General features: G+C 53.0%; 1 protein-coding gene and 2 long non-coding RNA genes across 5 annotated transcripts; 1 reads left to right on the top strand and 2 right to left on the bottom strand.

The window, feature by feature from the left end:
• The first annotated feature begins 43 nt into the window (after positions 1-43).
• Positions 44-23,415, top strand: LOC146422540 (glucose-6-phosphate 1-dehydrogenase-like). Its single transcript, XM_085046246.1, has 13 exons — positions 44-116; positions 3,102-3,250; positions 6,586-6,623; positions 9,031-9,139; positions 11,466-11,683; positions 12,287-12,442; positions 13,057-13,182; positions 13,292-13,385; positions 14,559-14,745; positions 18,267-18,502; positions 20,074-20,150; positions 20,948-21,040; positions 22,784-23,415. The coding sequence occupies exons 1-13, from the start codon at positions 62-64 to the stop codon at positions 22,890-22,892; spliced, it is 1,647 nt and encodes a 548-aa protein (XP_084902372.1). The 5' UTR covers positions 44-61; the 3' UTR covers positions 22,893-23,415.
• On the bottom strand, positions 11,639-12,161 carry LOC146422541 (uncharacterized). The gene is made up of 3 exons (XR_014848109.1): positions 12,071-12,161; positions 11,909-12,000; positions 11,639-11,708 (listed from the first exon to the last, which is right to left on the bottom strand). It is a non-coding gene; the product is annotated as an uncharacterized LOC146422541 (long non-coding RNA).
• A 642-nt stretch (positions 23,416-24,057) lies between the features above and the next one.
• LOC146422542 (uncharacterized) lies at positions 24,058-25,249 on the bottom strand. 3 transcript variants are annotated; one of them, XR_014848108.1, is made up of 4 exons: positions 25,233-25,249; positions 25,038-25,115; positions 24,897-24,935; positions 24,058-24,426 (listed from the first exon to the last, which is right to left on the bottom strand). It is a non-coding gene; the product is annotated as an uncharacterized LOC146422542 (long non-coding RNA). The 3 variants fall into 3 exon arrangements; XR_014848107.1 differs by having other exon boundaries at positions 24,897-24,931; positions 25,033-25,115; XR_014848106.1 differs by lacking the exon at positions 24,897-24,935 and having other exon boundaries at positions 24,058-24,362; positions 25,033-25,115.
• Positions 25,250-25,573: the final 324 nt, after the last annotated feature.

Below are 25,573 nucleotides of genomic sequence, written 5' to 3' on the forward strand. Positions count from 1 at the left end.
CGGCGGTGATTGGTGGGTGGGGAGGAGGGGCGGGGCTAGGGGCGTGGTCTCCGTGAGGGCGATGGGGAGCCGCGCGAGCGTGGGGGAGGCGAGCAGAGCGCGGCCGGAGCGGGAAGGTGCGGAGCTGCGGGAAACGGGGAATTGCGGGGAAATGGGGGGAAACTGAGGGAAACGTGAGGGAAATGTGAGGGAAATTCGGGGGTTTCTGAGGGGATTTGGGGGTTTGAGGGGATTTGGGGGATGGAGGCGGAAATGTGGGGTTTGAGGGCTCCGTGAGGGGCTGGGGAGGCTCTGAGGGGGAAGTGAAGGAGGAAATGGGGTTCTGAGGGAGATTTGGGGTAATTTTGGGATTTAGGGGGATGGAGGCTGGAAATGTGGGTTTAGGGGCTCCCTGAGGGGTTGGGGAGGTTCTGAGGGGGTGGGGAGGAAGTGAAGGAAGAATTAGGGAAATTGGAAATTTGGGATTTCTTGAGGGCCTGAGGGGGCTGGGGCGCTGAGGGGGATTGGGGCGCTGGAGGCGGAAATGGGGATTTTGGGGGCTTTTGAGGTGGAATTGGGGATTTGAGGGAAACTTTGGGGATGCGAGGGGAAGTTGGGGGATTGAGAGGAAATTGGGGGTTTTGAGAGGAATTTGGGGGTACCTGAGGGGGAATTTTGGGGATTCGACGGAAAATTTGGGAGTTTGAGGGGTAATTTGGGGGTTTGGAGGGTGGTGATCTGAGGTGGATTTGGGGATCTGAGGTGGAATTTTGGGGTTCTGAGGTGGAATTTGAGGAGAAAATTTGGGGGATTTGAGGGAAAATTTGGGGATTTGAGGGGAAATTTGGGGGTTTTGAGGGGAAATTTGGGGATTTGGGGTTTGAGGAGCAATTTTGGGGGATTTGAGGGGCAATTTGGGGTTTTGAGGGAATTTTGAGGGTTTTGAGAATCTGGGGTTTTGAGGGGGAATTTTGGGGATTTAGGGGGAATTTGAAGGATTTGAGGAGGAAATTTGGGGGATCTGAGGGGAAATTTGGGAGTTTTGAGAGGAAATTTGGGGATTTGAGGAGGAATTTGGGGGTTTTGAGGGGAATTTTGGGGATTTGGGGTTTGAGGCGGAACTGGAGGATTTTGGGGAACAAAGGGGATTTGGGGGACAAAGGGGATTTGGGGGGACAAAGGGGATGGGCGGGGCTGCCCCACCCTGGCCACGCCCCCAAATAACGGCCACGCCCATAAATCATGATCACGCCCCCAATTTATGACCACGCCCCAAATCCCTGCCCTTCCCCCACACCCTGGCCTGCCCCATTGCACCCCAAATTCACCCCAAAATCCCCGATTCTGTCCCAAAAAACCCCAAATTTAACCCCAAATTTCCAATTCCGCCCCAAAACACCCCAAATTCACCCCCAATAAACAAATTCCGTCCCAAAACACCCCAAATTCCCCCAAAATTCCCAATTCTGCCCCAAAAACACCCCAAATTTAACCCCAAAATTCCCAATTCTGTCCCAAAAAACCCCAAATTTAACCCCAAAATTCCCGATTCCGCCCCAAATTCACCCCAAAATCCCCAATTCTGTCCCAAAAAACCCCAAATTTGACCCCGAATCTCCAATTCCGCCCCCCAAAAAACCCCAAATTCACCCCCAAATCCCCAATTCCGCCCCCCAAATTCACCCCCAAAAAAACAATTCCACCCCAAATTCACCCCAAAATTCCCGATTCTGCCCCAAAACACCCCCAAATTCACCCCAAATCTCAATTCCTCCCCCAAAACACCCCAAATTCACCCAAAAAACCAATTCCACCCCAAATTTAACCCCAAAATTACCAATTCAACCCCATAACACCTCAAATTCACCCCAAAATCCCCAATCCTGCCCCAAACACCCCAAACTCGCCCCCAAATCCCAACCCCGCCCCCAAGTACCCAAATCCCACCTCCACCTACCCAAACCTGCTCTTCCTCTCCCCAAATCCCGCCCCAAAAAACCACCCCAAAATCCCCCAAACCAGCCCCCAAACCCCCAAATTGACCCATAGTGCCCAAATCTCCCAAATTCACCCCAAAATACCCAATTCTGCCCCAAACACCCCAAACTCTCCCCCAAGTCCCCAGCCACCTCAACTCCCCAAACCTGCTCTTTCTCTCCCCAAATCCCGCCCCACAAACACCCCAAAAAACCCCCCAAACCTGTCCCAAAAACCCCAAACCAGCCCCAAACCTCCCAAATTCACCCGATAAGTACCCAAAACCTCCCAAATTCACCCCAAAATACCAAATTCTGCCTCCAAACACCCCAAATTCAGCACCAAACACCCCAAATTCACCCCCAAATCCCAACCCCGCCCCCCAACTCCCCAAACCTGCTCTTCCTCTCCCCAAATCCCGCCCCACAAACACCCCAAAAACCCCCAAACCTGCCCCAAAACCCCAAACCAGCCCCAAAACACCCCAAATTCACCCTAAAATCCCCAATTCTGCCCCAAAACACCCCAAATTTAACCCCAAATCCCAACCCCGCCCCCCAAGTCCCCAAATCCCACCTCCAGCTCCCCAAACCTGCTCTTCCTCTCCCCAAATCCCGCCCCAAAACCACCCCAAAAACACCCCAAACCCCCGCGCAAATCTGCCCATAAGTCCCCAAACCTCCCAAAACACCCCCAAATTCCCAATTTGCCTCCAAACACCCCAAATTCACCCCAAATCGCCAATCTGCCCCCAAACACCCCAAACTCTCCCCCAAATCCCAACCCCGCCCCCAACTCCCCAAACCTGCTCTTCCTCCCTGAATCTAGCCCAAAAACACCCCAAAACCCCTCAGTCCTGCCCCTAAACTCCCAAACCTGCTCCCAAACCCCCAAATCACCCTCAAATCCCCAAGTTTCTGCCGCCCAAACACCCCAAATTCACCCCAAACACTCCCAAACTCTCCCAAATCCTTCGCCCCCAACTCCCCAAACCTGCTCTTCCTCTCCCAACCTCGCCCCAAAAACACCTCTAAAATTGAACCTGTCACCAAACCCCCAAACCTGCCCCAAAACCCCCCAAACCAGCCCCCAAACCCCCCAAACCAGCCCCAAAACCTACCCCAAACCCCCCGAATCGCCCGCAGGCAGCATGCCGGGTCCGGGTGAGGAGGAGGAGGGCGCCGCGGGGCAGCTGAGCCGCTCGCAGGTGTGCGGGATGCTGCGGCAGGAGCTCAGCAGCGACGGAGCGTTCCTGCAGGGACACCCGCACGTGCTCGTCATCCTCGGCGCCTCGGTGAGGGGATTTTGGGGAGTTTTGGGGTTTTTAATGGGATTTTGGGGGGGTTTAGGGGGGAGTTTGGGGAGAGTTTAGGTAGAATTTGGGGAGATCTGGGGAGGTTTTGGGGCAGCGTTCCTGCAGGGACACCCGCATGTGCTCGTCATCCTCGGCGCCTCGGTGAGGGGATTTGGGGGAATTTGGGAGTTTTGGGGTTTTTGGGGAGTTTGGGGGGTTTGGGGGGAGTTTGGGGTTTTTTTGTCAAGTTTTGGGGGGAGTTTGGGGGAGTTTTGGGAAGGATTCCTGCAGGGAAACCTGCACCTCCTCATCATCCTCGGGGCCTCGGTGAGGGGATTGGGGGAGTTTGGGGAGTTTGGGGTTTTTGGGGTGTTTTGGGGGTTTTGGGGAGTTTTGGGGTTTTTTTTTGAGAGTTTTGGGTTTGTTTGGGGGAGTTTGGGGGAGCGTTCCTGCAGGGACATCCACATGTCCTCGTCATCCTTGGCGCCTCGGTGAGGAGTTTGGGGAGTTTTGGGGGTTTTGGAGGAGTTTGGGGGGTTTTTAGAGGGGTTTGGGGGAATTTGGGGTTAGGGGTTTTGGGGGGAGTTCCTGGAGGGAGAGGAGGATGTTGATATTTTGGGGGAGTTTGTGGGGTTTTTTTGGGGGTTTTGGGAGTTTTGGGGTTTTTTGGGGTTTTGGGGGTTTTTGGGGTTTTTTGTGATGGTTTGGGGATTTTGGGGGTTTTTAGAGGGGTTTAGGGGGAATTTGGGAGCGCCTCAGGGACACCCACACGTCCCGTCATCCTCGGGGCCTCGGTGAGGGGATTTGGGGGGCTTTGTTAGGTTTTTTTGGGGAGTTTGGGGGAGTTTTGGGGAGTTTGGGGGTTTTGTGAAGTTTGGAGGAGTTTGGGGGGTTTTTAGAGGGGTTTAGGGGGGAAATAAAGGGGGTTAGGAAGGATTTGGGGAGCGTTCCTGCAGGGACACCCGCATGTGCCGTCATCGTCGGGGCCTTGGTGAGGGGATTTGGGGGAAATTTGGGGAGTTTTGGGGTTTTTATGGGATTTTGGGGCAGTTTGGGGGTTTTTGGGGGAGTTTTGGGGGATTTAGGGGAATTTGGGGAGCGTTCCTGCAGGGACACCGGCATGTCCTCGTCATCCCGGGGCCTCGTGAGGGATTTGGGGAGTTTTAGGTTTTGGGGGTTTTTGGGGAAGTTTTTTTGGGAGTTTGAGGGGTTTTTAGAGGGGTTTAGGGGGAATTTGGGGAGCGTTCTGCAGGGACACCCACATGTCCTCGTCATCCTCGGGCGCGGTGAGGGATTGGGGGAATTTGGGAGTTTTGGGGCAGTTTGGGGTTTTTGGGGAGTTTGGGGGTTTTTAGAGGGGTTTAGGAGGAATTTGGGAGTGTTCCTGCAGGGACACCCGCATGTGCTCGTCATCCTCGGCGCCCGGTGAGGGGATTTTGGGGAAATTTGGGAGTTTTGGGGGTTTTTGGGGAGTTTGGGGGTTTGGGGGAGTTTGGGGTTTTGTGAAGTTTTGGAGGAGTTTGAGGGAGTTTGGGGGAGGTTTCCTCCAGGGACATCCGCATGTCCTCGTCATCCTTGGTGCCTCGGTGAGGGAACTGGGGAGTTTTGGGGGTTTTGGAGGAGTTTGGGGTTTTTGGGGGAGTTTTGGGGGAGTTTGGGGGTTTTTAGAGGGGTTTAGGGAGTTTGGGGAGCCTCCTGCAGGGACACCCGCATGTGCTCGCATCTTCGCGCCGGTGAGGGGATTTGGGGGTTTTGTTAGGGTTTTTTGGGGAGTTTGGGGGGAGTTTTGGGGGAGTTTGGGGGAGTTTGGGGGGAGTTTGGGATTTTTTTGTGAAGTTTTGGAGGAGTTTGAGGGAGTTTGGGGGAGCGTTCCTGCAGGGACACCCGCATGTCCTCATCATCCTTGGCACCTCGGTGAGGGAATTTGGGGATTTGGGGTTTTTGGGGAGTTTGGGGGAGTTTTGGGAGGTTTTGGAGGGTTTTTAGAGGGGTTTAGGGAGGAATTTGGGGAGCGTTCCTGCAGGGACACCCACACGTCCTCATCATCCTCGGGGCCTCGGTGAGGGGATTGGGGAAATTTGGGGGTTTTTGGGAGTTTGAGGAAGTTTTTGGGGTTTTTTGGGAGTTTTGGGAGGAGTTTTGGGTTTGTTTGGGGGAGTTTGGGGAGCGTTCCTGCAGGGACACCCACATGTCCTCGTCATCGTCGGGGCCTTGGTGAGGGAATTTGGGAGTTTGGGGGTTTTTATGGGATTTTGGGGGAGTTTGGGGGGAAATAAAGGGGAAAAAAGGGGGATAGGAAGGATTTGGGGAGCGTTCCTGCAGGGTCATCTGCATGTCCTTGTCATCCCTCGGGGCACGGTGAGGGATTTGGGGAAATTTGGGGAGTTTTGGGGTTTTTGGGGGTTTGGGGTTTGTTTTTGGAAGGTTTTGGGGGAGTTTGGAGGTTTTTTTGGGGGAATTTGGGGGAGTTTTGAGGGGGAATTTGGGGAGATTTTCTGCAGGGTCACCTGTATGTCCTCATCGTCCTCGGCGCCTCGGTGAGGGATTTGGGGGAAATTTGGGGAGTTTTGGGGTTTTAGGGGGAATAAAGGGAAATAAAAGGGTTTAGGGGAGAATTGGGGGCATTAGGGGAAAATGAGGGTTTTGGGGGAATAAAGGGGAATAAAGGGTTTAGGGGAATTTGGGGTGTTGAGGGCAAATAAAGGGGTTTGGGGGAAAAAAGAGGTCTAGGGGGAATTTGGGGTGCTGGAATTTGGGGAGTTTTGGGGTTTTTGGGGGTTTTGGGGGAAATAAAGAGGTCTAGGGGGAATTTGGGGCGCTGGAAGGGGAATAAATGGGATTAGAGAGAATTTGGGTGGAATGAAAGGATTTTTGGGGGAATTTGGAGGAAATTAATGAGGTTGGGGGAGAAATTTGGGGCTCAGGGGAAATCAGGGAGTTTGGAGGAATTTGGGGGAAATTTGGGGTCATTTTGGGTTTTGGGGTTTTTGGGGTAAATTTGGTGGGATTTGGGGTCATTTTGGGGTCACGGAGGGTGGGGGAGGGGCGAGGGAGGAACCCCAACTTCCTGCCCTGCCCCTCCCCACCCTCACCCCAACTTCCTCCTCCTCCCCTAATTACCCAACGATGGTAATTAATCACCCCGGGGGGGTGGGGGAGGGGCGGCGCTGACTCAGCACATTCCGGGGTGGGGTGGGGTTGGGTGGGGGAGGGGGGGTGTGGTCATGGTGGGGGAAGGGGCGCGGTCTGGGTGGGGAGGGGAAGGGGCGTGGCCATGGCTAGGTGAGGTCCCCGCCCCTCCCCCACCTGACCACGCCCCTTTCCCTCCCCCCCAGGGCGATCTGGCCAGGAAGAAGATTTACCCAACGATATGGTGAGAGACCGAGGGACAGCGGGGACAGCTGGGGACAATGGGGACATGGAGGGGACAATGGGGACAGCTGGGGACATTGGGGACATCTGGGGACAGCTGGGGACATCTGGGGACATTGGGGACATCTGGGGACATTGGGGACATCTGGGGACACTGAAACGACAATGGAGACACCTGGGGACAATGGGGACATGGAGGGGACAGGAGGGACAGTGGGGACACTGAGGGGACATGAGGGGACAATGGGAACACTGAAGGGACTCTGGGGACATAGAGGAGACAATGGAGACACTTGAGGACACTGAGGGGACACTGAGGGGACAATGGAGACACTTGAGGACAATGGGAACACCTGGGGACAGAGGGACACTCAGTCACCAAGGCCAGCTGTGTCCCCAAGGCCACCAATGGTCACCCTTCGTGTCACCAAAGCCACTGATGTCCCCAGAGCCACTCAGGGGTCACTGCTGTCCCTAGGGTCGCTGAGGTCACTGCTGTCCCCAAGGCCACCCCTGCCAGTGTCACTGCTGTCCCCAGTGGCACCACAGCTGTGTCCCCAGTGTGTCCCACTGTGTCCCCAATGTCCCCAGTGTGACCCCAGTGTGACCCCAATGTCCCCAGTTCCTCCCTTGGCTGTTTCTGTCCCCTCTGTGTCACCTGTGGTGACTCTGGGGGTGACACAGGTGACACTGGGGATGACACAGGTGATGCTCTGGGTGACTCTGTGGGTCACACAGATGACACTAGGGGTGACACAGGTGACTCAGTGGGTAACACAGGTGACAAGGTAACCCTGGAGGTTACACAGGTGACACACATGAGTGTCACAGGTCACTCCATGGGTGACACAGGTGACACTGGGGGTGACACAGGTGGCTCTGTGGGTCACACAGGTGTCACCCAGGTGACATTGGTAATTCTGTGGGTCACACAGGTGTCACCCAGGTGTCACACCTGTCCCACAGGTGGCTGTTCTGTGATAGACTCCTCCCTGATGCCACTGTCACTGGGGGGGTTGGTGGCTCTGTGGGTCACCCAGGTGTCACCCGGGTGTCACCCAGGTGTCACCCAGGTGACACAGGTGATTCTGTGGGTCACACAGGTGTCACACAGGTGACCCTGGTGACCCAGGTGAGGTGACACACCTGTCCCACAGGTGGCTGTTCCGTGACGGGCTCCTCCCCGGTGTCATTGTCACTGGGGGGTTGGTGGCTCTGTGGGTCACACAGGTGTCACCCAGGTGTCACACCTGTCCCACAGGTGGCTGTTCTGTGATAGACTCTTCCCCGATGGCACTGTCACTGGGGGGTTGGGGGCTCTGTGGGTCACACAGGTGACGCTATGGGTGACACAGGTGACCCAGATGACACAGGTGACTCCACAGGTGACCCAGGTGGCTCTGTGGGTCACACAGGTGACACAAGTGACAGTATGGGTGAGTGTATGAGTGACACAGGTAACACACACAGGTGACACAGGTGACTCTGTGGGTGACACAGGTGACACTATGGGTGACCCAGGTGACCCAGGTGAGGTGACACACCTGTCCCACAGGTGGCTGTTCCGCGACACACTCCTCCCCGGTGTCACTGTCACTGGGGGCTTGGTGGCTCTGTGGGTCACACAGGTGACTCCATAGGTGACACAGGTGATTCTGTGGGTGACACAGATAACACAGGTGACTCCGTAGGTGACACAGATGATTCTGTGAGTGACACAGGTGACCCAGGTGTCACAGCTGTCCCCTGTGCAGGTGGCTGTCCCGTGACGGGCTCCTCTCCGATGCCACTGTCACTGGGGGGTTGGTGGCTCTGTGGGTCACACAGGTGACACTATCGGTGACACAGGTGATTCTGTGGGTCACACAGGTGGCCCTGTGGGTGACCCAGGTGAGGTGACACACCTGTCCCACAGGTGGCTGTTCTGCGACAGGCTCCTCCCCGAAGTCACTGTCACTGGGGGCTTGGTGGCTCTGTGGGTCACACAGGTGACTCCATAGGTGACACAGGTGATTCTGTGGGTCACCCAGGTGTCACCCAGGTGACCCAGGTGTCACCCAGGTGACACAACTGTCCCACAGGTGGCTGTTCCGCGACAGGCTCCTCCCCGAAGTCACTGTCACTGGGGGCTTGGTGGCTCTGTGGGTCACACAGGTGACTCCATAGGTGACACAGGTGATTCTGTGGGTCACCCAGGTGTCACCCAGGTGACCCAGGTGTCACCCAGGTGACACAACTGTCCCACAGGTGGCTGTTCCGCGACAGGCTCCTCCCCGAAGTCACTGTCACTGGGGGCTTGGTGGCTCTGTGGGTCACACAGGTGACTCCATAGGTGACACAGGTGATTCTGTGGGTCACACAGGTGTCACCCAGGTGTCACCCAGGTGACCCAGCTGTCCCCCGCACAGGTGGCTGTTCCGCGACGGGCTCCTCCCCGATGCCACTCGCGTCGTTGGCTTCGCTCGCTCACCTCTCACCGTGGAGCTCATCAGGGAACAAACCCTGCCCTACCTCAAGGTGACACACCTGGGGGGAGAGAAACACACCTGGGGGGGAAACAAACACACCTGGGGACACCTGGGGGGAGGGAAACACACCTGGGGACACCTGGGATACACCTGGGGGGGATAGAAACACACCTGGGCACACCTGGGGACACCTGGGGGGAAAGAAACACACCTGGGGGGCAGACAAACACACCTGGGTACACCTGGGATGCACCTGGGCGGAGACAAATGCACCTGGGGACACCTGGGCACACCTGGGGACATCTGGGATACACCTGGGATACACCTGGGGAGGATAGAAGCACACCTGGGATATACCTGGGGACACCTGGGATACACCTGGGAGGGATAGAAACACACCTGGGGCACACCTGGATCCCCCTAACCCCACCTGTCCCCAGGTGACCCCCAGGGATGGTCCCTACCTGTCCTTACCTGTCCTTGCCTGTCTTACCTGTCGCTGTTCTCACCTGTCCTACTTTTCTCACCTATCTCACCTGTCCCATTGTCACCTGTCTCACCTGTCTGTCACCTGTGCCTCCTGTCCCTATCTCACCTGTCTCACCTGTCTCAGTCCCACCTATCCCACCTGTCCTTACCTATCCCACCTGTCTCACCTGCCCCTCTCACCTGTTTCTGTCTCACCTGTCTCACCTGTCCTATTCACACCTCTCCTACCTGTCTCACCTGTCTCATCTTGCACCTGTCCTAATCTCACCTGTCTCTCACCTGTCTCACCTGTCCCAGGTGACCCCCGAGGGCTCTCCCCACCTGTTCCTGTCCCACCTGTCTCACCTGTCTCATTCTCACCTGTCCCACATGTCTCACCCGTCCCAGGTGACCTCCGAGGACTCTCCCTGCCTGTTCCTGTCTCACCTGTCCCATTCTCACCTGTCTCATCTGTCTCATGTGTCTCACCTGTCTCATTCTCACCTGTCTCACACCTGTCTCACCTGTCGCAGGTGACCCCCGTGGACTCTCCCTACCTGTTCCTGTCCCACCTGTCTCACCTGTCCCATTCACACCTGTCCCACCTGTCTCTCACCTGTCTCTCCTGTCTGTCTCACCTGTCTCACCTACCTCACCTTTCTCTGTTCTCACCTCTCTCACCTGTCCCACCTGTCTCACCTGTCTGTCTCACCTGTCCCAGGTGACCTGCGAGGACTCTCCCCACCTGTCCAGCCTCTCTCACCTATCCCACCTCTTCCATTCTCACCTGTCTCACCTCTTCCTGTCCCACCTGTCCCCTCTCACCTGTCTCACCTGTCCCAGGTGACCCCCGAGGACTCTCCCCACTTGTCTCACCTGTCCCATTCTCACCTGTCTCACCTGTCCCATTCTCACCGGTTTCACGTGTCTCACCTGTCCCATTCACACCTGTCCCAGATGTCTCACCTGTCGCAGGTGACCCCCGTGGATTCTCCCTGCCTGTTCCTGTCTCACCTGTCTCACCTGTCCCATTCTCACGTGTCACCTCTTACCTGTCTCACCTGTCTGTCCCACCTGTCCCAGGTGACCCCCGAGGACTCTTGCTGCCTTCTTCGCCCTGCAGAGTTTCATCCAAGGCCAATATGGCAATGAAGCTTAGTTCCTTACCTGTCCCACCTGTCCTTGTCTCACCTGTCCCATTGTCACCTGTCTCACCTGTTCCATTCGCATCTATCTCATCTGTCTCAGCTCTCAGCTGTCCATCTCACCTGTCCCACCTGTCCCATTCTCACCTGTTCTCACCTGTCTCACCTGTCCTGTCCCATTCCCACCTGTCTCACCTGTTTCACCTGTCTCAGTCTCACCTGTCTCTCTCACCTGTCTCACTTGTTTTATTCACACCTGTCTCACTTGTCCCAGGTGACCCCAAAGATTCTCCTCACTTGTTCATCTCACACCTGTCTCACCTGTCCCATTCACACCTGTCCCACCTGTCTCACCTGTCCCATTCACACCTGTCTTACCTATTCCATTCTCACCTGTCTCACCTGCCGCAGGTGACCCCCAAGGACACTCCCCACCTGTTCCTGTCTCACCTGTCCTATTCACACCTGTCTCACCTGTCTCTCACCTGTCTCACCTGTCTCTCACCTGTCCCACCTGTCTCACCTGTCCCACCTGTCTCACCTGTCTCACCTGTCGCAGATGACCCCCGAGGATTTTTCCACCTGTTCCTGTCCCACCTGTCCCATTCTCACCTGTCCCACCTGTCTCACCTATCTCACCTGTCCCATTCACACCTGTCTCACCTATTCCATTCACACCTGTCCCACCTGTCTCACCTGTCCCACCTGTCTCACCTGTCCCATTCACACCTGTCCCATTCACACCTGTCCCACCTGTCGCAGGTGACCCCCGAGGACTCTCCCCGCCTCGCCGCCTTCTTCGCCCTGCAGAGTTTCGTCCGAGGCCAATATAGCGACGAAGCCTCCTTCAGGGCTCTGGATGCTCACCTGAGGGCCTTACCTGGCGGAGGCCACGCCCACCGGCTGTTCTACCTGGCGCTGCCGCCCAGCGTCTACACACCTGTGACACAACACCTGCGGGCTTTGTGCATGGGAGAGGGGTGAGTGTGACACACCTGGGCACACCTGGGGACACCTGGGACAGGTGAGACACACCTGGGCACACCTGGGCACACCTGGGACAGGTGAGACACACCTGGGCACACCTGTGACACAACACCTGAGGGCTTTGTGCATGGGAGGGGGGTGAGTGAGACACACCTGGGCACACCTGTGATGCAACACCTGAGGGCTTTGTACATGGGAGGGGGGTGAGTGTGACACACCTGGGACACATGAGACACACCTAAGATACACCTGGACAAATCTGAGGACACCTGGGCACACCTGGGAAAGGTGAGACACACCTGGGATACACCTGGGACACCTAGGATACACCTGGGGACACCTGGGCACACCTGTGACATTGGGGGCACACCTGGGGACACCTGGATACACCTGGGATACACTTGGGCACACCTGAGATGCACCTGGGCGCATCTGGGGACACCTGGGACACACCTGGGTACACCTAAGATACACCTGGGCACACCTGGGATACACCTGGGCACACCTGTGACATTGGAGACACACCTGGGGACACCTGGGATACACCTGGGATACACCTGGGCACACCTGTATACACCTGTCCTTGCCATGCCCAGGTGGAACCGTGTGATCGTGGAGAAGCCCTTTGGCCGTGACCTGGGCTCCTCCGAGGAGCTCTCGGCTCACCTGAGCTCTCTGTTCCGCGAGGAGCAAATCTACCGCATGGATCACTACCTGGGCAAGGAGATGGTGCAGAGCCTGATGGTGCTGCGGTGAGTGGGGACAGCGGGGACACCCTGGGGACACCTTGGGGACATTGGGGACACCTTGGGGACACCTTAGTCACCCTGACCAACCCCTGACCAACCACTGACCACCTGGATCACTACCTGGGCAAGGAGATGGTACAGAGCCTGATGGTGCTGCGGTGAGTGGGGACACTTGGGGACACTTGGGGACACCTTGGGGACATTGGGGACACCTTGGGGACATTGGGGACACCTTGGTTACCCTGACCAACCACTGACCAACCACTGACCATATTGACCATCTGGATCACTACCTGAGCGAGGAGATGGTGTAGAGCCTGATGGTGCTGCGGTGAGTGGGGACAGCGGGGACATTGGGGACATTGGGGACACCTTGGGGACACCTCAGCCACCCTAACCAACCCCTGACCAACCATTGACCAACCACTGACCAACCACTGACCAACCACTGACCCCCTGGATTGTTACCTGGGCGAGGAGATGGTGCAGAGCCTGATGGTGCTGCGTTGAGTGGGGACATCACAGTGACATGGGGACGCCTCAGCCACCATTCCTGGTGACACTGAGGTGACACCAAAGGTGACACCGAGGTGACCCAGGTCACTGTCCCACCCCAGCTTCGGCAACCGCATCTTCGGCCCCATCTGGAACCGCGACAACGTGGCGTGTGTGGTGCTCACCTTCAAGGAGCCCTTCGGCACCGAGGGCCGCGGCGGCTACTTCGACGACTTCGGCATCATCCGGTGAGCACCGTGTCCCCTGATGTCCCCAGGGTGTCCCCAGGGTGTCCCCAGGGCGTCCCCAGGGTGTCCCCAGTGTCCCCAACCCCGTGGCAGCGCCGGCTCCCCGCAGGGACGTCATGCAGAACCACCTCCTGCAGCTGCTGTGCCTGGTGGCCATGGAGAAACCGGCGTCCACCGACCCCGACGACGTCCGCGACGAGAAGGTGGGCTGAGGTGACACTGAGGTGGCATCGCCGCCGTTGGGTGGCCTCGGTGGTCACGGTGGGGTTGTGGTCACTGGGGTTGTCACCGGGTGGGGATGGGGTTGTGTCGCCATGGGGTCATCGCTGTGTTGGTGGTGGTGGCACCTGAAATTATGTCCCTAATTGTGTCACATTGTCACCTTCTTGGTAGTGGCACCCAAAATTATGTCCCCCAGTCGTGTCACATCATCATGGTGTCATTGGTCACCCTCAAAATGACATCTCCAACCATGTCCCACCACCGTGTCCTTGATGGTGGCCCCCAAAATTATGACCCCAGTTGTGTCACATCATCACCTTCTTGGTGGTGACCCCCAAAATCACATCCCCAGCCATGTCCCATCGCCACATCTCGGTGGTGAACCCCCAAAACCATGTCCCCCATGGCCATGAATGTGTCCCCAACCAGGTGCCATCACCTTGATCTCACTGGTGACCCCAAAACCACATTCCCAATCCCATCCCATCACCACCTTCTCCATGGTGACCCCAAAACCACATCATCGCCACCACCCCAATCTCCATGGTGACCCCAAAATCCCATCCCCACCACATCCCATCACCATGGTGACCCCAAAATGACACCCCCAATCAGATCCCATCACCGCGATGTCATTGGTGACCCCAAACTCCCATCCCCACCATGTCCCATCACCATGACCTCATTGGTGACCCCCAAAATCACATCTCCAACCCCATCCCATCACCGTGATCTCATCAGTGCCCTCGTAATGATGTCCCCACCACCATCCCATCACCACCTTCTTCATGGTGACCCCAAAACCATATCCTCATCACCTTCTCCACGGTGACCCCAAAACCACATCCCCACCACCATCCCAGTCTCATTGGTGACCCCAAAACCACAACTCCATCCCATCACCACCTTCTCATTGGTGTCCCCCAAACCACATCCCAATCTCCATGGTGACCCCAAAACCACATCCCAACCATGTCCAATCACCCCAGTCTCCATGGTGACCTCAAAACCACATCCCAACCATGTCCACTCACCCTAATCTCCATGGTGACCCCAAAACCACATCCCAACCATGTCCGATCACCCCAATCTCCATGGTGACCTCCTCAGAACCCCCTAACCAGGTGTCCCCCCGTCCCTCCCCTGTCCCTCAGGTGAAGGTGCTCAAGTGCATCAGCCCGGTGGAGCTGCAGGACGTGGTGCTCGGCCAGTACGTGGGCAACCCCGACGGACCTCCCGAGGCGCAGAAGGGCTACCTGGATGACCCCACGGTGCCCGCGGGTTCCACCACGCCCACCTTCGCCGCCGCCGTGCTGCGCGTGGCCAACGAGCGCTGGGACGGTGAGAGCCGATGGGCGTGGCCAGGGTGGTGGTTGCCATGGTGATGATGGATGGTGATGGTGGTTGTTGCTATGGTGATGATGGTGATGATGTGGTGGTTGCCATGGTGATGATGGATGGTGATGGTGGTTGTTGCCATGGTGATGACGTGGTGGTGGCCACAGTGATGATGTTGGTGGCTGTGGTGGTGATGATGATGAGGAGGGATGGCAATGACCATGATGATGGCAATGGTGACCATGGTGATGGTGGTGGCCATGGTGATGATGGTCATGGTGATGATGGTGGTGGTTGCCATGGTGATGATGGTCACGGTGATGATGATGGAGGTTGTCATAGTGATGATGTTCACGGCTGTGATGATGGATGGTGGTTGTCATGGTGATGATCATCATGACAATGACGAGGACGGATAGCAATGACCATGATGATAGTGATGATAGTGATGGCAGTGGTGGCCATGGTGATGGTGGTTTCCATGGTGATGATGATGCTGAGTGGGATTATGGTGATGATGGTGATGATGGTGATGATGGCAATGGTGACCATGGTGATGGCAGTTGCCATGGTGATGGTGTTGGTGGCTGTGATGATGGATGGTGTTGATGATGGCAATGGATGATGGCAATGATGACCATGGTGATGGTGGTTGCCATGGTGATGATGTTCATGGCTGTGATGATGGATGGTGAGGATGGTGGTTGCTAAGGTGATGGTGATGATGATGGCAATGGATGATGGCAATGGTGACCATGGTGATGGTGGTTGCCATGGTGATGATGTTCGTGGCTGTGATGATGATGATGACAATGATGATGCTGATGACAATGACAATGATGATGGTGATGGATGACAATGACGATAACGACAATGACAATGCTAATGGACATTAGTGACGACGATGACAATGACAATGACAATGACATTGATGGACGTTAACAACGATGACAACGATGTCGATGGACCTTAACAATGTTGAGGCTGATGCTGATGATGACAATGATGACAATGACAATGAAGATGCTGATGGATGTTAGTGATGACAACGATGACAATGATGATGTTGATGGATGTTAACGATGATGACAATGATGGTGTTGATGACCGCGATGACAATGACAATGGTGGCAATGACAACGATGATGTTGATGGATGTTAACGATGATGACAATGATGACAATGACAACAGAGATCCTAATGGATGTTAATGATGATGACGATGATGATGACAATGATGATGACGATGACCACGATGACAATGACAACACCACTGTCCCCAGGTGTCCCCTCTGTCCTTCACTGCGGCAAAGCCCTGAACAAGGCCGAGGTGCAGCTGCAGTTCCGCGAGGTCCCTGGGGACATCTTGACATCGTGACAATGACAGTGTTGATGCTGATGATAACAATAATGACAATGATGGTGATGATGGTGATGATGACAATGACAATAGTGACAATGATGACAATGACGATGTTGATGGATGTTAACAATGACAATGACGATGTTGATGTTGATGGATGTTAACAATGACAATGACGATGATGATGACGATGACAATAATGACAATGACAATGATAATGACAACGATGACAATAACGATGTTGATGTTGAGGGATGTCAATGATGACGATGACAATGATGATGATGATGACGACAATAATGACAATGACAACGATGACGATGTTGATGATGACAATGACAGTAATGAAAATGACAATGATGATGATGACGATGTTGATGTTGATAATGATATTGAGGGATGTTAACGATGACAATGACAATGATGATGATGATGTGGATGGCGATGTTGATGGATGTTAATGAAGACAATGATGATGACGACGATGACAATGACAATGATGAATATGATGGATGTGAACGATGACAATGATGAAGATGTTGAGGTTGATGTTGATAATGACCACAATGACAATGACAATGATGACAATGACAATGTTGATGTTGATGATGATGATGATGGATGTTAACGACGACAATGACAATGATGATGATAATGATGATGTTGATGATGACCACAATGACAATGACAATGGCAACAATAGTGCCAATGATGATGACAACGACAACTATGCCAATGACAACGATGATGATGACAACGATGACATGACAATGCTGATGTTGATGGATGTTAACGATGACAATGAGCTCGATGACCATGACGACAACGGCAGTGACAATGATATTGATGGGTGCTAATGATGATGACAATGACGATGTTGATGTTGATGATGATGGTGATGACAATGATGACGATAACATTGATGATGACAACAATGACAATGACAATGTTGAGGTTGACGACATTGATGATGATGACAATGACAATGTCAACAATGACAATGACAACGATGACAATAACGATGTTGAGGTTGACGATGACGATGATTATGACAATGTTGATGTTGATGATGACCACAATGACAATGACGATGATGACAGTGATGACGTTGAGGCTGATGATGATGATCACGATGACAATGACAACAAAGATGCTGATGGATGCTAACGATGATGATAACAATGATGATGATGATGACAATGATGATGTTGATGATTATGACAATGACAATGTCAACAATGATGATCACAATGATGACAATGACAACAAAGATGCTGATGGATGCTAACGATGGTGACAACGATGATGATGACGATGACAATGACAACAATGACAACGAAGATGCTGATGGATGCTAATGATGATGACAACGATGATGATGTTGATGATGACAATGACAATGTGAACAATGACGATGATGACAATGATGATGTTGAGGTTGATGATGTTGATGACAATGACAATGACGACAATGATGACAATGACAAAGAAGATGCTGATGGATGCTAACGACAATGATGATGACAACGACGATGATAATGATGATGTTGATGGATGTTAATGATAATGACAATGACAATGTTGATGTTGATGATGATGTTGATGGCGATGATGATGATGATGATGACAATGACAATGTCAAAAATGACAATGAAAATGAAAACAATGACAATGATAACAATGACAATGAAGATACTGATGGATGCTAATGATGATGACAATGACGATGTCAAAAATGACAATGAGGACAATGATGATGTTGAGGTTGATGATGTTGATGACAATGACAATGACGACAATGATGACAATGACAACGAAGATGCTGATGGATGCTAACAATGATGACAACGATGATGACAATGATGATGTTAATGGATGTTAATGATGATGACAATGACAATGTTGATGACAATGATGACGATGACGATGATGATGACGACAGTGACAACGAAGATGCTGATGGATGCTAACAATGATGACAACGATGATGACAATGATGATGTTGATGACAATGATGACGATGACGTTGATGGATGATGACAATGACAACAATGACAACAAAGATGCTGATGGATGCTAACGACGATGACAACAATGATGACAATGGCGATGTTGGTGATGGTGATGACCACAATAACAATGACAATGCCACTGTCCCCAGGTGTCCCCTTTGTCCTGCGCTGCGGCAAAGCCCTGAATGAGCGCAAGGCCGAGGTCCGTCTGCAGTTCCGCGAGGTTCCCGGTGACATCTTCTCGCGGCAGTGCAAGCGCAACGAGCTGGTGGTTCGCGTGCAGCCGCGCGAGGCTGTCTACGCCAAACTCAACACCAAGAAACCCGGAATGTTCCTGCGGCCCGAGGAGTCGGAGCTCGACCTCACCTACGGCAGCCGCTACAAGGTATTGCCAAAAAATGGGGTTTGGGGACTCAAAAATGGGGTTTGGGGTGCAAAAAATGGGGTTGGGGACCCAAAAATGGGGTTTGGGGATGGAAAAAGGGGGTTTGGGGTGGAAAAAATGGGGTTTGGGGATCCAAAAATGGGGTTTGGGATGGAAAATATGGGGTTTGGGGATGGAAAAAATGGGATTTAGGGACCCAAAAATGGGGTTTGGGATGGAAAAAAAATGGGGTTTGGGGACCCAAAAATGGGGTTTGGGATGGAAAAAAAATGGGGTTTGGCGACCCAAAAATGGGGTTTGGGGACCTAAAAATGGGAGGAGTTGAAGCATGACCTCACCTACAGCAGCCACTATAAGGTATTCCCAAAAATGGGGTTTGGGAACCCAAAAATGGAGTGTTGAAACCCAAAATTGAAGTGTTGATCCAAAATTGGAGCGTTGAGATCCAGAAATGGGGTTTGGGGACCCAAAATTGGAGTGTTGAGACCCCAAAACTGGATTGTTGAGATCCAAAAATGGAACACTGAGATCAAAAATTTGAACATTGAGACCCAAAAATGGAGCTTTGAGCCCCAAAATTGGAACACTGAGACCCAAAAATGGGACATTGGTAGCCAAAAATGGAGCACTGAGACCCAAAAATGGGTCTTGAGAACCCAAAACTGAGGCTGGAACCCCAAAATGAGAATGTTTGGGCTCAAAAAGGGAGTGTTGAGACCCAAAAATGGGGTTTGGGACCCAAAATTGGGAGTGTTGAGACCAAAAATTGGAGTATTGAGATCCAAAAATTGAAGCATTGAGGCCTAAAAATGGGGATGGAAACTCAAAATCAGAATGTTGAGGTTCAAAAATGGAGCATTGAGAACCAAAAAAGGGATGTTGAGGCCACAAAATGGGGTTTGGGGACCCAAAAACGGGGGATGAGAACCCAAATATAGAATGTTGAGACCCAAAAATGGAGCTTTGAGACCCAAAAATAGAACACTGAGATCCAAAATTGGAGCACTGAGGCCAAAATTGGAGCTTTGAGCCCCAAAATTGGAGCATTGAGACCCAAAATCAGAACCTTGGGAACCAAAAATTGTAGTTTTGAGCCCCAAACTGTGAGTTTTGACCCCAAAATGTGAGTTTTGAGCCCCAAAATGTGAGTCTTGAGCCCCAAAATGTGAGTTTTGACCCCAAACTGTGAGTATTGAGCCCAAACTGTGAGTTTTTAGCCCCAAAATATGAGTTTTTAGCCCCAAAATATGAGTTTTTAGCCCCAAACTGTGAGTTTTGACCCCAAACTATGAGTTTTGAGCCCCAAAATATGAGTTTTAGCCCCAAACTGTGAGTTTTGACCCCCAAACTATGAGTTTTTAGCCCCAAACTGTGGGTTTTTAGCCATAAATATGAGTTTTCAGCCCCAAACTGTGAGTTTTCAGCCCCAAAATATGAGGTTTTAGCCCAAAATTTGAGTTTTGAGCCCCAAACTGTGAGTTTTCAGCCCCAAAATGTCAGTTTTTAGCCCCAAACTGTGAGTTTGGACCCCAAAATATGAACTTTCATCCCCAAACTGTGATCTCCCCCAGGACGTGAAGCTCCCTGACGCCTACGAGCGACTGCTGCTGGACGTGATCTGCGGGAACCAAATGCACTTTGTGCGCAGGTGAGACACCTGGGGACACCTGGGGACACCTGGGGACAGGTGAGACACGAGCTGGGGGCAGCAGGTGGGACACGTTTGGGCTCCCAGGTGAGCCTGGGGTGGATTTTGGGCTCCCTGAACTAATTTTTGGGGTTTTTGGGCTCATTTTGGGGGTCCCTGAGCTCGGATTTGGGGTTTTGGGACTCATTTTCAGAGGTTCTGGGCTGATTTGTAGGTATTTCTGTCGCACTTTTGGGGTTTTTGGGCTCAGTTTTGGGGTCACTGAGCTCGGTTTTTGGGATCCCTGACTCACTTTCGGGGTTTTTGGTCTCAATTTTGGTGGTTTTGGGTTAATTTTTGGGGTCCCTGACTCGTTTTTGGTGTTTCTGGTCTCATTTTCAGGTGTTTTAGGTCACTTTTGGGGTCCTAGACCTCATATTTAGGGTCCCTGATCTCATTTTTGAGGTTTTGGTGTCTCTGACTCATTTTTTGCCTGATTTTTGGGGGTTTTGGGGTAATTTTTGAGGTTTTTGGTGTGCCTACCTTGTTTCTGGGTGTTTTGATGTCCCTCACTCATTTTAAGTCTCATTTTTGGGGTTTTTGGGTCATTTTGGTTTTTTTGGGTCTCTGACTCATTTTTGGTCTCATTTTTGGTGTTTTTGGGGTAATTTTGTGTCTCTCTCTCCTCACAGCGACGAGCTGCACGAAGCCTGGTGACACTTTTGGTTTTTTTGGGGTCCCTGAGCTCATTTTTAGTCTCACTTTTGGGGTTTTTGCTCATTTTTGGGGTAATTTTCAGTTCCTCTCTCTCCCCACAGCGACGAGCTGCGCGAAGCCTGGCGAATCTTCACTCCTCTCCTTCACCAAATCGAGCAGCAGCGCCAGAAACCAATTCCTTACACCTACGGCAGGTGAGAGAGACACACCTGGGGGGACAGAAACACACCTGGACACACCTGAGCACATCTGGGCTTCTCCATTTCCCCCATTTTTCCCTTATTTTTCCTCATTTTCCACCCATTTTCCCCCATTTTCATCCCATTTTTACCCCATTTTTGCCGCATTTTTCCCCATTTCCCCCACTTTTCCACATTTTCCACCCATTTTGCCCCATTTTTCCCTCATTTTTGCCCCATTTACCCCATTTTCCCCCCTTTTCACCTAATTTTTGCTCCATTTTTCCCCATTTTCCCCCCATTTACCCCATTTTTACTAAATTTTCCTCCTTTTTCTGCCCATTTCCCCCCATTTCCCCTCATTTTTACCCAATTTCTCCCCATTTTTGCTTTATTTTTGCCCCATTTTTACCCCAATTTCCTCCATTTCCCCCAATTTCCTCCCTCCCCTTTTTCCCATTACCCCATTTTCCATCATTTTCCATACTTTTACCCCCATTTTTACCACATTTTCCCCATTTCCCCCATTTTAGCCCATTTCCCTCAGAATTCTACCCCATTTCCCCCTTTTTATCCAATTTTCCCCCATTTTCCCTCCATTTTTGCCCCATTTCCCATTTTCCCCTCATTTCCCTCCATTTCTCCCATTTTTACCCCATTTTATCCCATTTTGCTCCATTTTTACCCCATTTTACCCCATTTCCCTCCATTTTTGCCCCATTTTCCCCTCATTTTCACCCCAATTTTCCCCATTTTCCCCCATATTTGCCCATTTTCCCTTATTTTTCCCCCATTTTCCCCTCACAGCTCCTGGCCCGTGTTGGTTTCCTGTGGATTTTGAGGGAAATCCTGAGGGAAACACACTGGGAATTCCCGGAATTTCGGGGGTTTTGGGTTTTTTTGGGGTTCCTGCGGGGCTCGGCTGTCTCCCAGACTCCATTTTTGCCCATTTTCCCTCATTTTCACCCCATTTTCCCCTCACAGCCGCGGCCCTCCCGAGGCAGCCGAGCTCCCCACCGGGGTCGGGTTCCTGTGGATTTTGAGGGAAATCCTGAGGGTTTTACTGTAGATTTCAGGGGAATTTCAGGGAATTTTTGGGATTTTAAGGTTTCGGGGCTCCCGGAGATCACCTCTGACCCGATTTTTGCCCATTTTCACTGTTTTTTCCCCCATTTTCCCCTCACAGCCGCGGCCCTCCCGAGGCTGGCGAGCTCCTCGCCCGAGTCAGTTTGCTGTGGATTTTGAGGGAAATTCTGCAGATTTTACTGTAGATTTCGGGGGTTTTGGGGTTCCCAACTGTGTCTCAGGGATTTTCGGGTCCCTCTGACCTCATTTTTGCCCATTTTCACTCATTTTCACCCCATTTTCCCCTCACAGCCGCGGCCCGCCCGAGGCTGACGAGCTCCTCACCCAGGTCGGGTTCCTGAGCATTTTAAAGAAAATTCCATGGATTTTACTGTAGATTTCGGGAATTTTTTGGATTTTAGGGTTTTGGAGGTCGCGGAGATCACCTCTGACTCCATTTTTGCCCAATTTCACTGGTTTTTGCCCCATTTTCCCCTCACAGCCGCGGCCCTCCCGAGGCTGACGAGCTCCTCACCGGGGTCGGGTTCCTGTGGATTTTGAGGGAAATCCCATGGGTTTTACTGTAGATTTCGGGGAATTTGGGGGATTTTGGGGTGTCTCGGGGATTTTCGGGTCCCTTTGACCCCATTTTTACTCATTTTTCCCCATTTTTCCCCCATTTTCCCCTCACAGCCGCGGCCCGCCCGAGGCTGACGAGCTCCTCGCCCGGGTCGGGTTTCTGTACGAAGGAACTTACCGCTGGGTGCCGCCCACGGGGGCGGGGCTTGAGCCGCGGCTCTGACCAATGGGAGAGCGGCACCGACACTCCTGACCAATGGGGAGCGTGGGGGAGAAACCGCCGGACCAATGAGGAGCGAGAGACCCCAGCCCCAATTGGAGAGAACCAATGAGAGAGCAGATGAGACCCAATGAGACCCCAGACCCAATTGGATCAAATGAGACCCATAGGGACCTAATGAGAAACCCGTGGAGACCTGATTGGAGACCCCAGACCCAATTGAATAGACCCATGAGAGAACCATGGAGACCCACAGAGACCCCAGACCCGATTGGATCAAATGAGATCCATAGGGACCTAATGAGAAACCCGTGGAGACCGAATTGGAGACCCCAGACCCAATTGGAGAGAACCATGGAGACCCACAGAGACCCCAGACCCAATTGGAGACCCTTGGAGAGACCCCAGACCCAATTGGAGAGAACCATGGAGACCCCAGACCCAACTGGATACCCTTGGAGAGCCCCACGGAGACCCCAGACCCAATTGGAGAGAACCATGGAGACCCACAGAGACCCCAGACCCAATTGGAGACCAAATGAGACTCATAGAGACCCCAGACCCAAATGAGACCCAACGAGAGACCCCAGACCCGACTGGAGAGAACCAATGAGAGAGCAGATGAGACCCCAGACCCAATTGAGACCAATTGAGAGAGACCCACGGAGACCCCAGACTCAACTGGAGAGAACCATGGAGAGACCCCAGACCCAATTGAGTAGACCCGTGAGAGACTAAACAAGACCCCAGACCCAATTGGAGAGACCCATGGAGACCCCAGACCCAATTGGATATCCTTGGAGAGACCCCAGACCCACAGATGGACCTACTGAGAGGAGAACCAGAGAGAGACCCCAGACCCAAATGGAGACCCAATGAGAGACCAAATGAGACCCCAGACCCAACTGGAGAGAACCAATGAGACCCACAGAGACCCTAGACCCACGGATGGACCTATGGAGAGACCCCAGACCCAAATGGAGACCCAATTGGAGACCATGGAGACCCCAGACCCAATTGGAGAGAACCATAGAGTAGACCCAACTGGAGACCCAACAAGAGACCCCAGACCCAATTGGAGACCAAATGAGAACCATGGAAACCCCAGACCCAACTGGATACCCTTGGAGTGACCCACAGAGACCCCAGACCCAATTGGAGACCCATGGAGAGACCCCAGACCCAATTGAATAGACCCATGAGAGACTAAACAAGACCCCAGACCCAAATGGAGAGAACCATGGAGACCCCAGACCCAACTGGAGACCCAATTGGAGACCCAATTGGAGACCCATGGAGAGACCAAATGAGACCCCAGACCCACTGATGGAACCATGAAGAGACCCACGGAGACCCCAGACCCAATTAGAGACCCACCGAGGGACCCACGGAGACCCCAGACCCACAGAAGGACCCTTGGGGGTCCCTAAAGCACTCCAGGACTCAGGGTTGGGGGTTGGTGCCCCATAGACCCTCCTGTGCCCCATAGATCCTCATTGTGCCCCATAGCCACCCCAGTCCTGCCCCATAGACCCTCCTGTGCCCCATAACATCACTGTGCCCCATAGATCCTCATTGCCCCATAACCACTCCAGTCCTGCCCCATAGATCCTCCTGTACCCCACAGATCCCAGCCCTGCCCCATAGATCTCCCACACTCCAGCCCCCCAAAAACACTCCTGGGCTGGGGCTGAACCCCACTGTGCCCCATAGATCCTCATTGTGCCCCATAGATCCCAAATCCTGCCCCATAACCACCCCAATCCTGCCCCATAGATCCTCACTGTGCCCCGCAGATCCCAATCCTGCCCAATAACATCTCCCTGCCCCATAGATCCTCCTGTGCCCTATAGATCTCTCTGCCCCATAGATCCCCCCACACTCCAGCCCCCCAAAAACACTCCTGGGCTGGGGTTGAACCCCACTGTGCCCCATAGATCCTCATTGTGCCCCATAAATCCCAAATCTTGCCCCATAACCTCCCAGTCCTGCCCCATAGATCCTCACTGTGCCCCACAGATCCCAATCCTGCCCAATAACATCTCCCTGCCCCATAGATCCTCCTGTGCCCCATAGATCTCTCTGCCCCATAGGTCCCCCCACACTCCAGCCCCCCAAAAACACTCCTGGGCTGGGGTTGAACCCCACTGTGCCCCATAGATCCTCATTGTGCCCCATAACCACTCCAGTCCTGCCCCACAGATCCTCATTGTGCCCCATAGATCCCTCTTTGCCCCACAGATCCTCACTGTGCCCCACAACCAGTCATGCACTATAGATCCTCACTGTGCCCCATAGATCCTCATTGTGCCCCATAGACCCCAAATCCTGCCCCATAACCACCCCAATCCTGCCCCATAGCTCTCTCTGCCCCATAGCTCTCTCTGCCCCCCAGATCCCCATGGGTCTCCCAACCCCCCAGCTGGGACCAAAGCTCCCCTCCCCCTCCCAATCAACCCCCAACCCTAATTACCCCAATTACCCATCGGGGACCAATGAACGATTAACCCCAATCAGTAATCAATGATCAATAATCAATAATCAATAATCAATTAACTCCCATTAACCAGGACCAATTAAATTCTGCTTTTGGCTATTAATTATCACTGCTCTGTTAATTGTCCTCAAGGCACTTATGGGGCTGAAAATCCCTATGGGGCTGAAAATCCTTATGGTACTTATGG

The sequence above is a fragment of the Lichenostomus cassidix genome, unplaced genomic scaffold, assembly GCF_008360975.1.
Source record: "Lichenostomus cassidix isolate B80296 unplaced genomic scaffold, HeHo_3.0 HiC_scaffold_40, whole genome shotgun sequence".
Lineage (NCBI taxonomy): Eukaryota > Metazoa > Chordata > Aves > Passeriformes > Meliphagidae > Lichenostomus > Lichenostomus cassidix.

Bases quoted from the DNA above. Each gene is read 5' to 3' on its own strand.
- LOC146422540 (XM_085046246.1), top strand. From the start codon at position 62: ATGGGGAGCCGCGCGAGCGTGGGGGAGGCGAGCAGAGCGCGGCCGGAG. The intron at 13,386-14,558 runs GTGGGCTGAGGT...CCTGTCCCTCAG, and splicing joins ACGACGTCCGCGACGAGAAG to GTGAAGGTGCTCAAGTGCAT. The intron at 21,041-22,783 runs GTGAGAGAGACA...TTCCCCTCACAG, and splicing joins ATTCCTTACACCTACGGCAG to CCGCGGCCCGCCCGAGGCTG.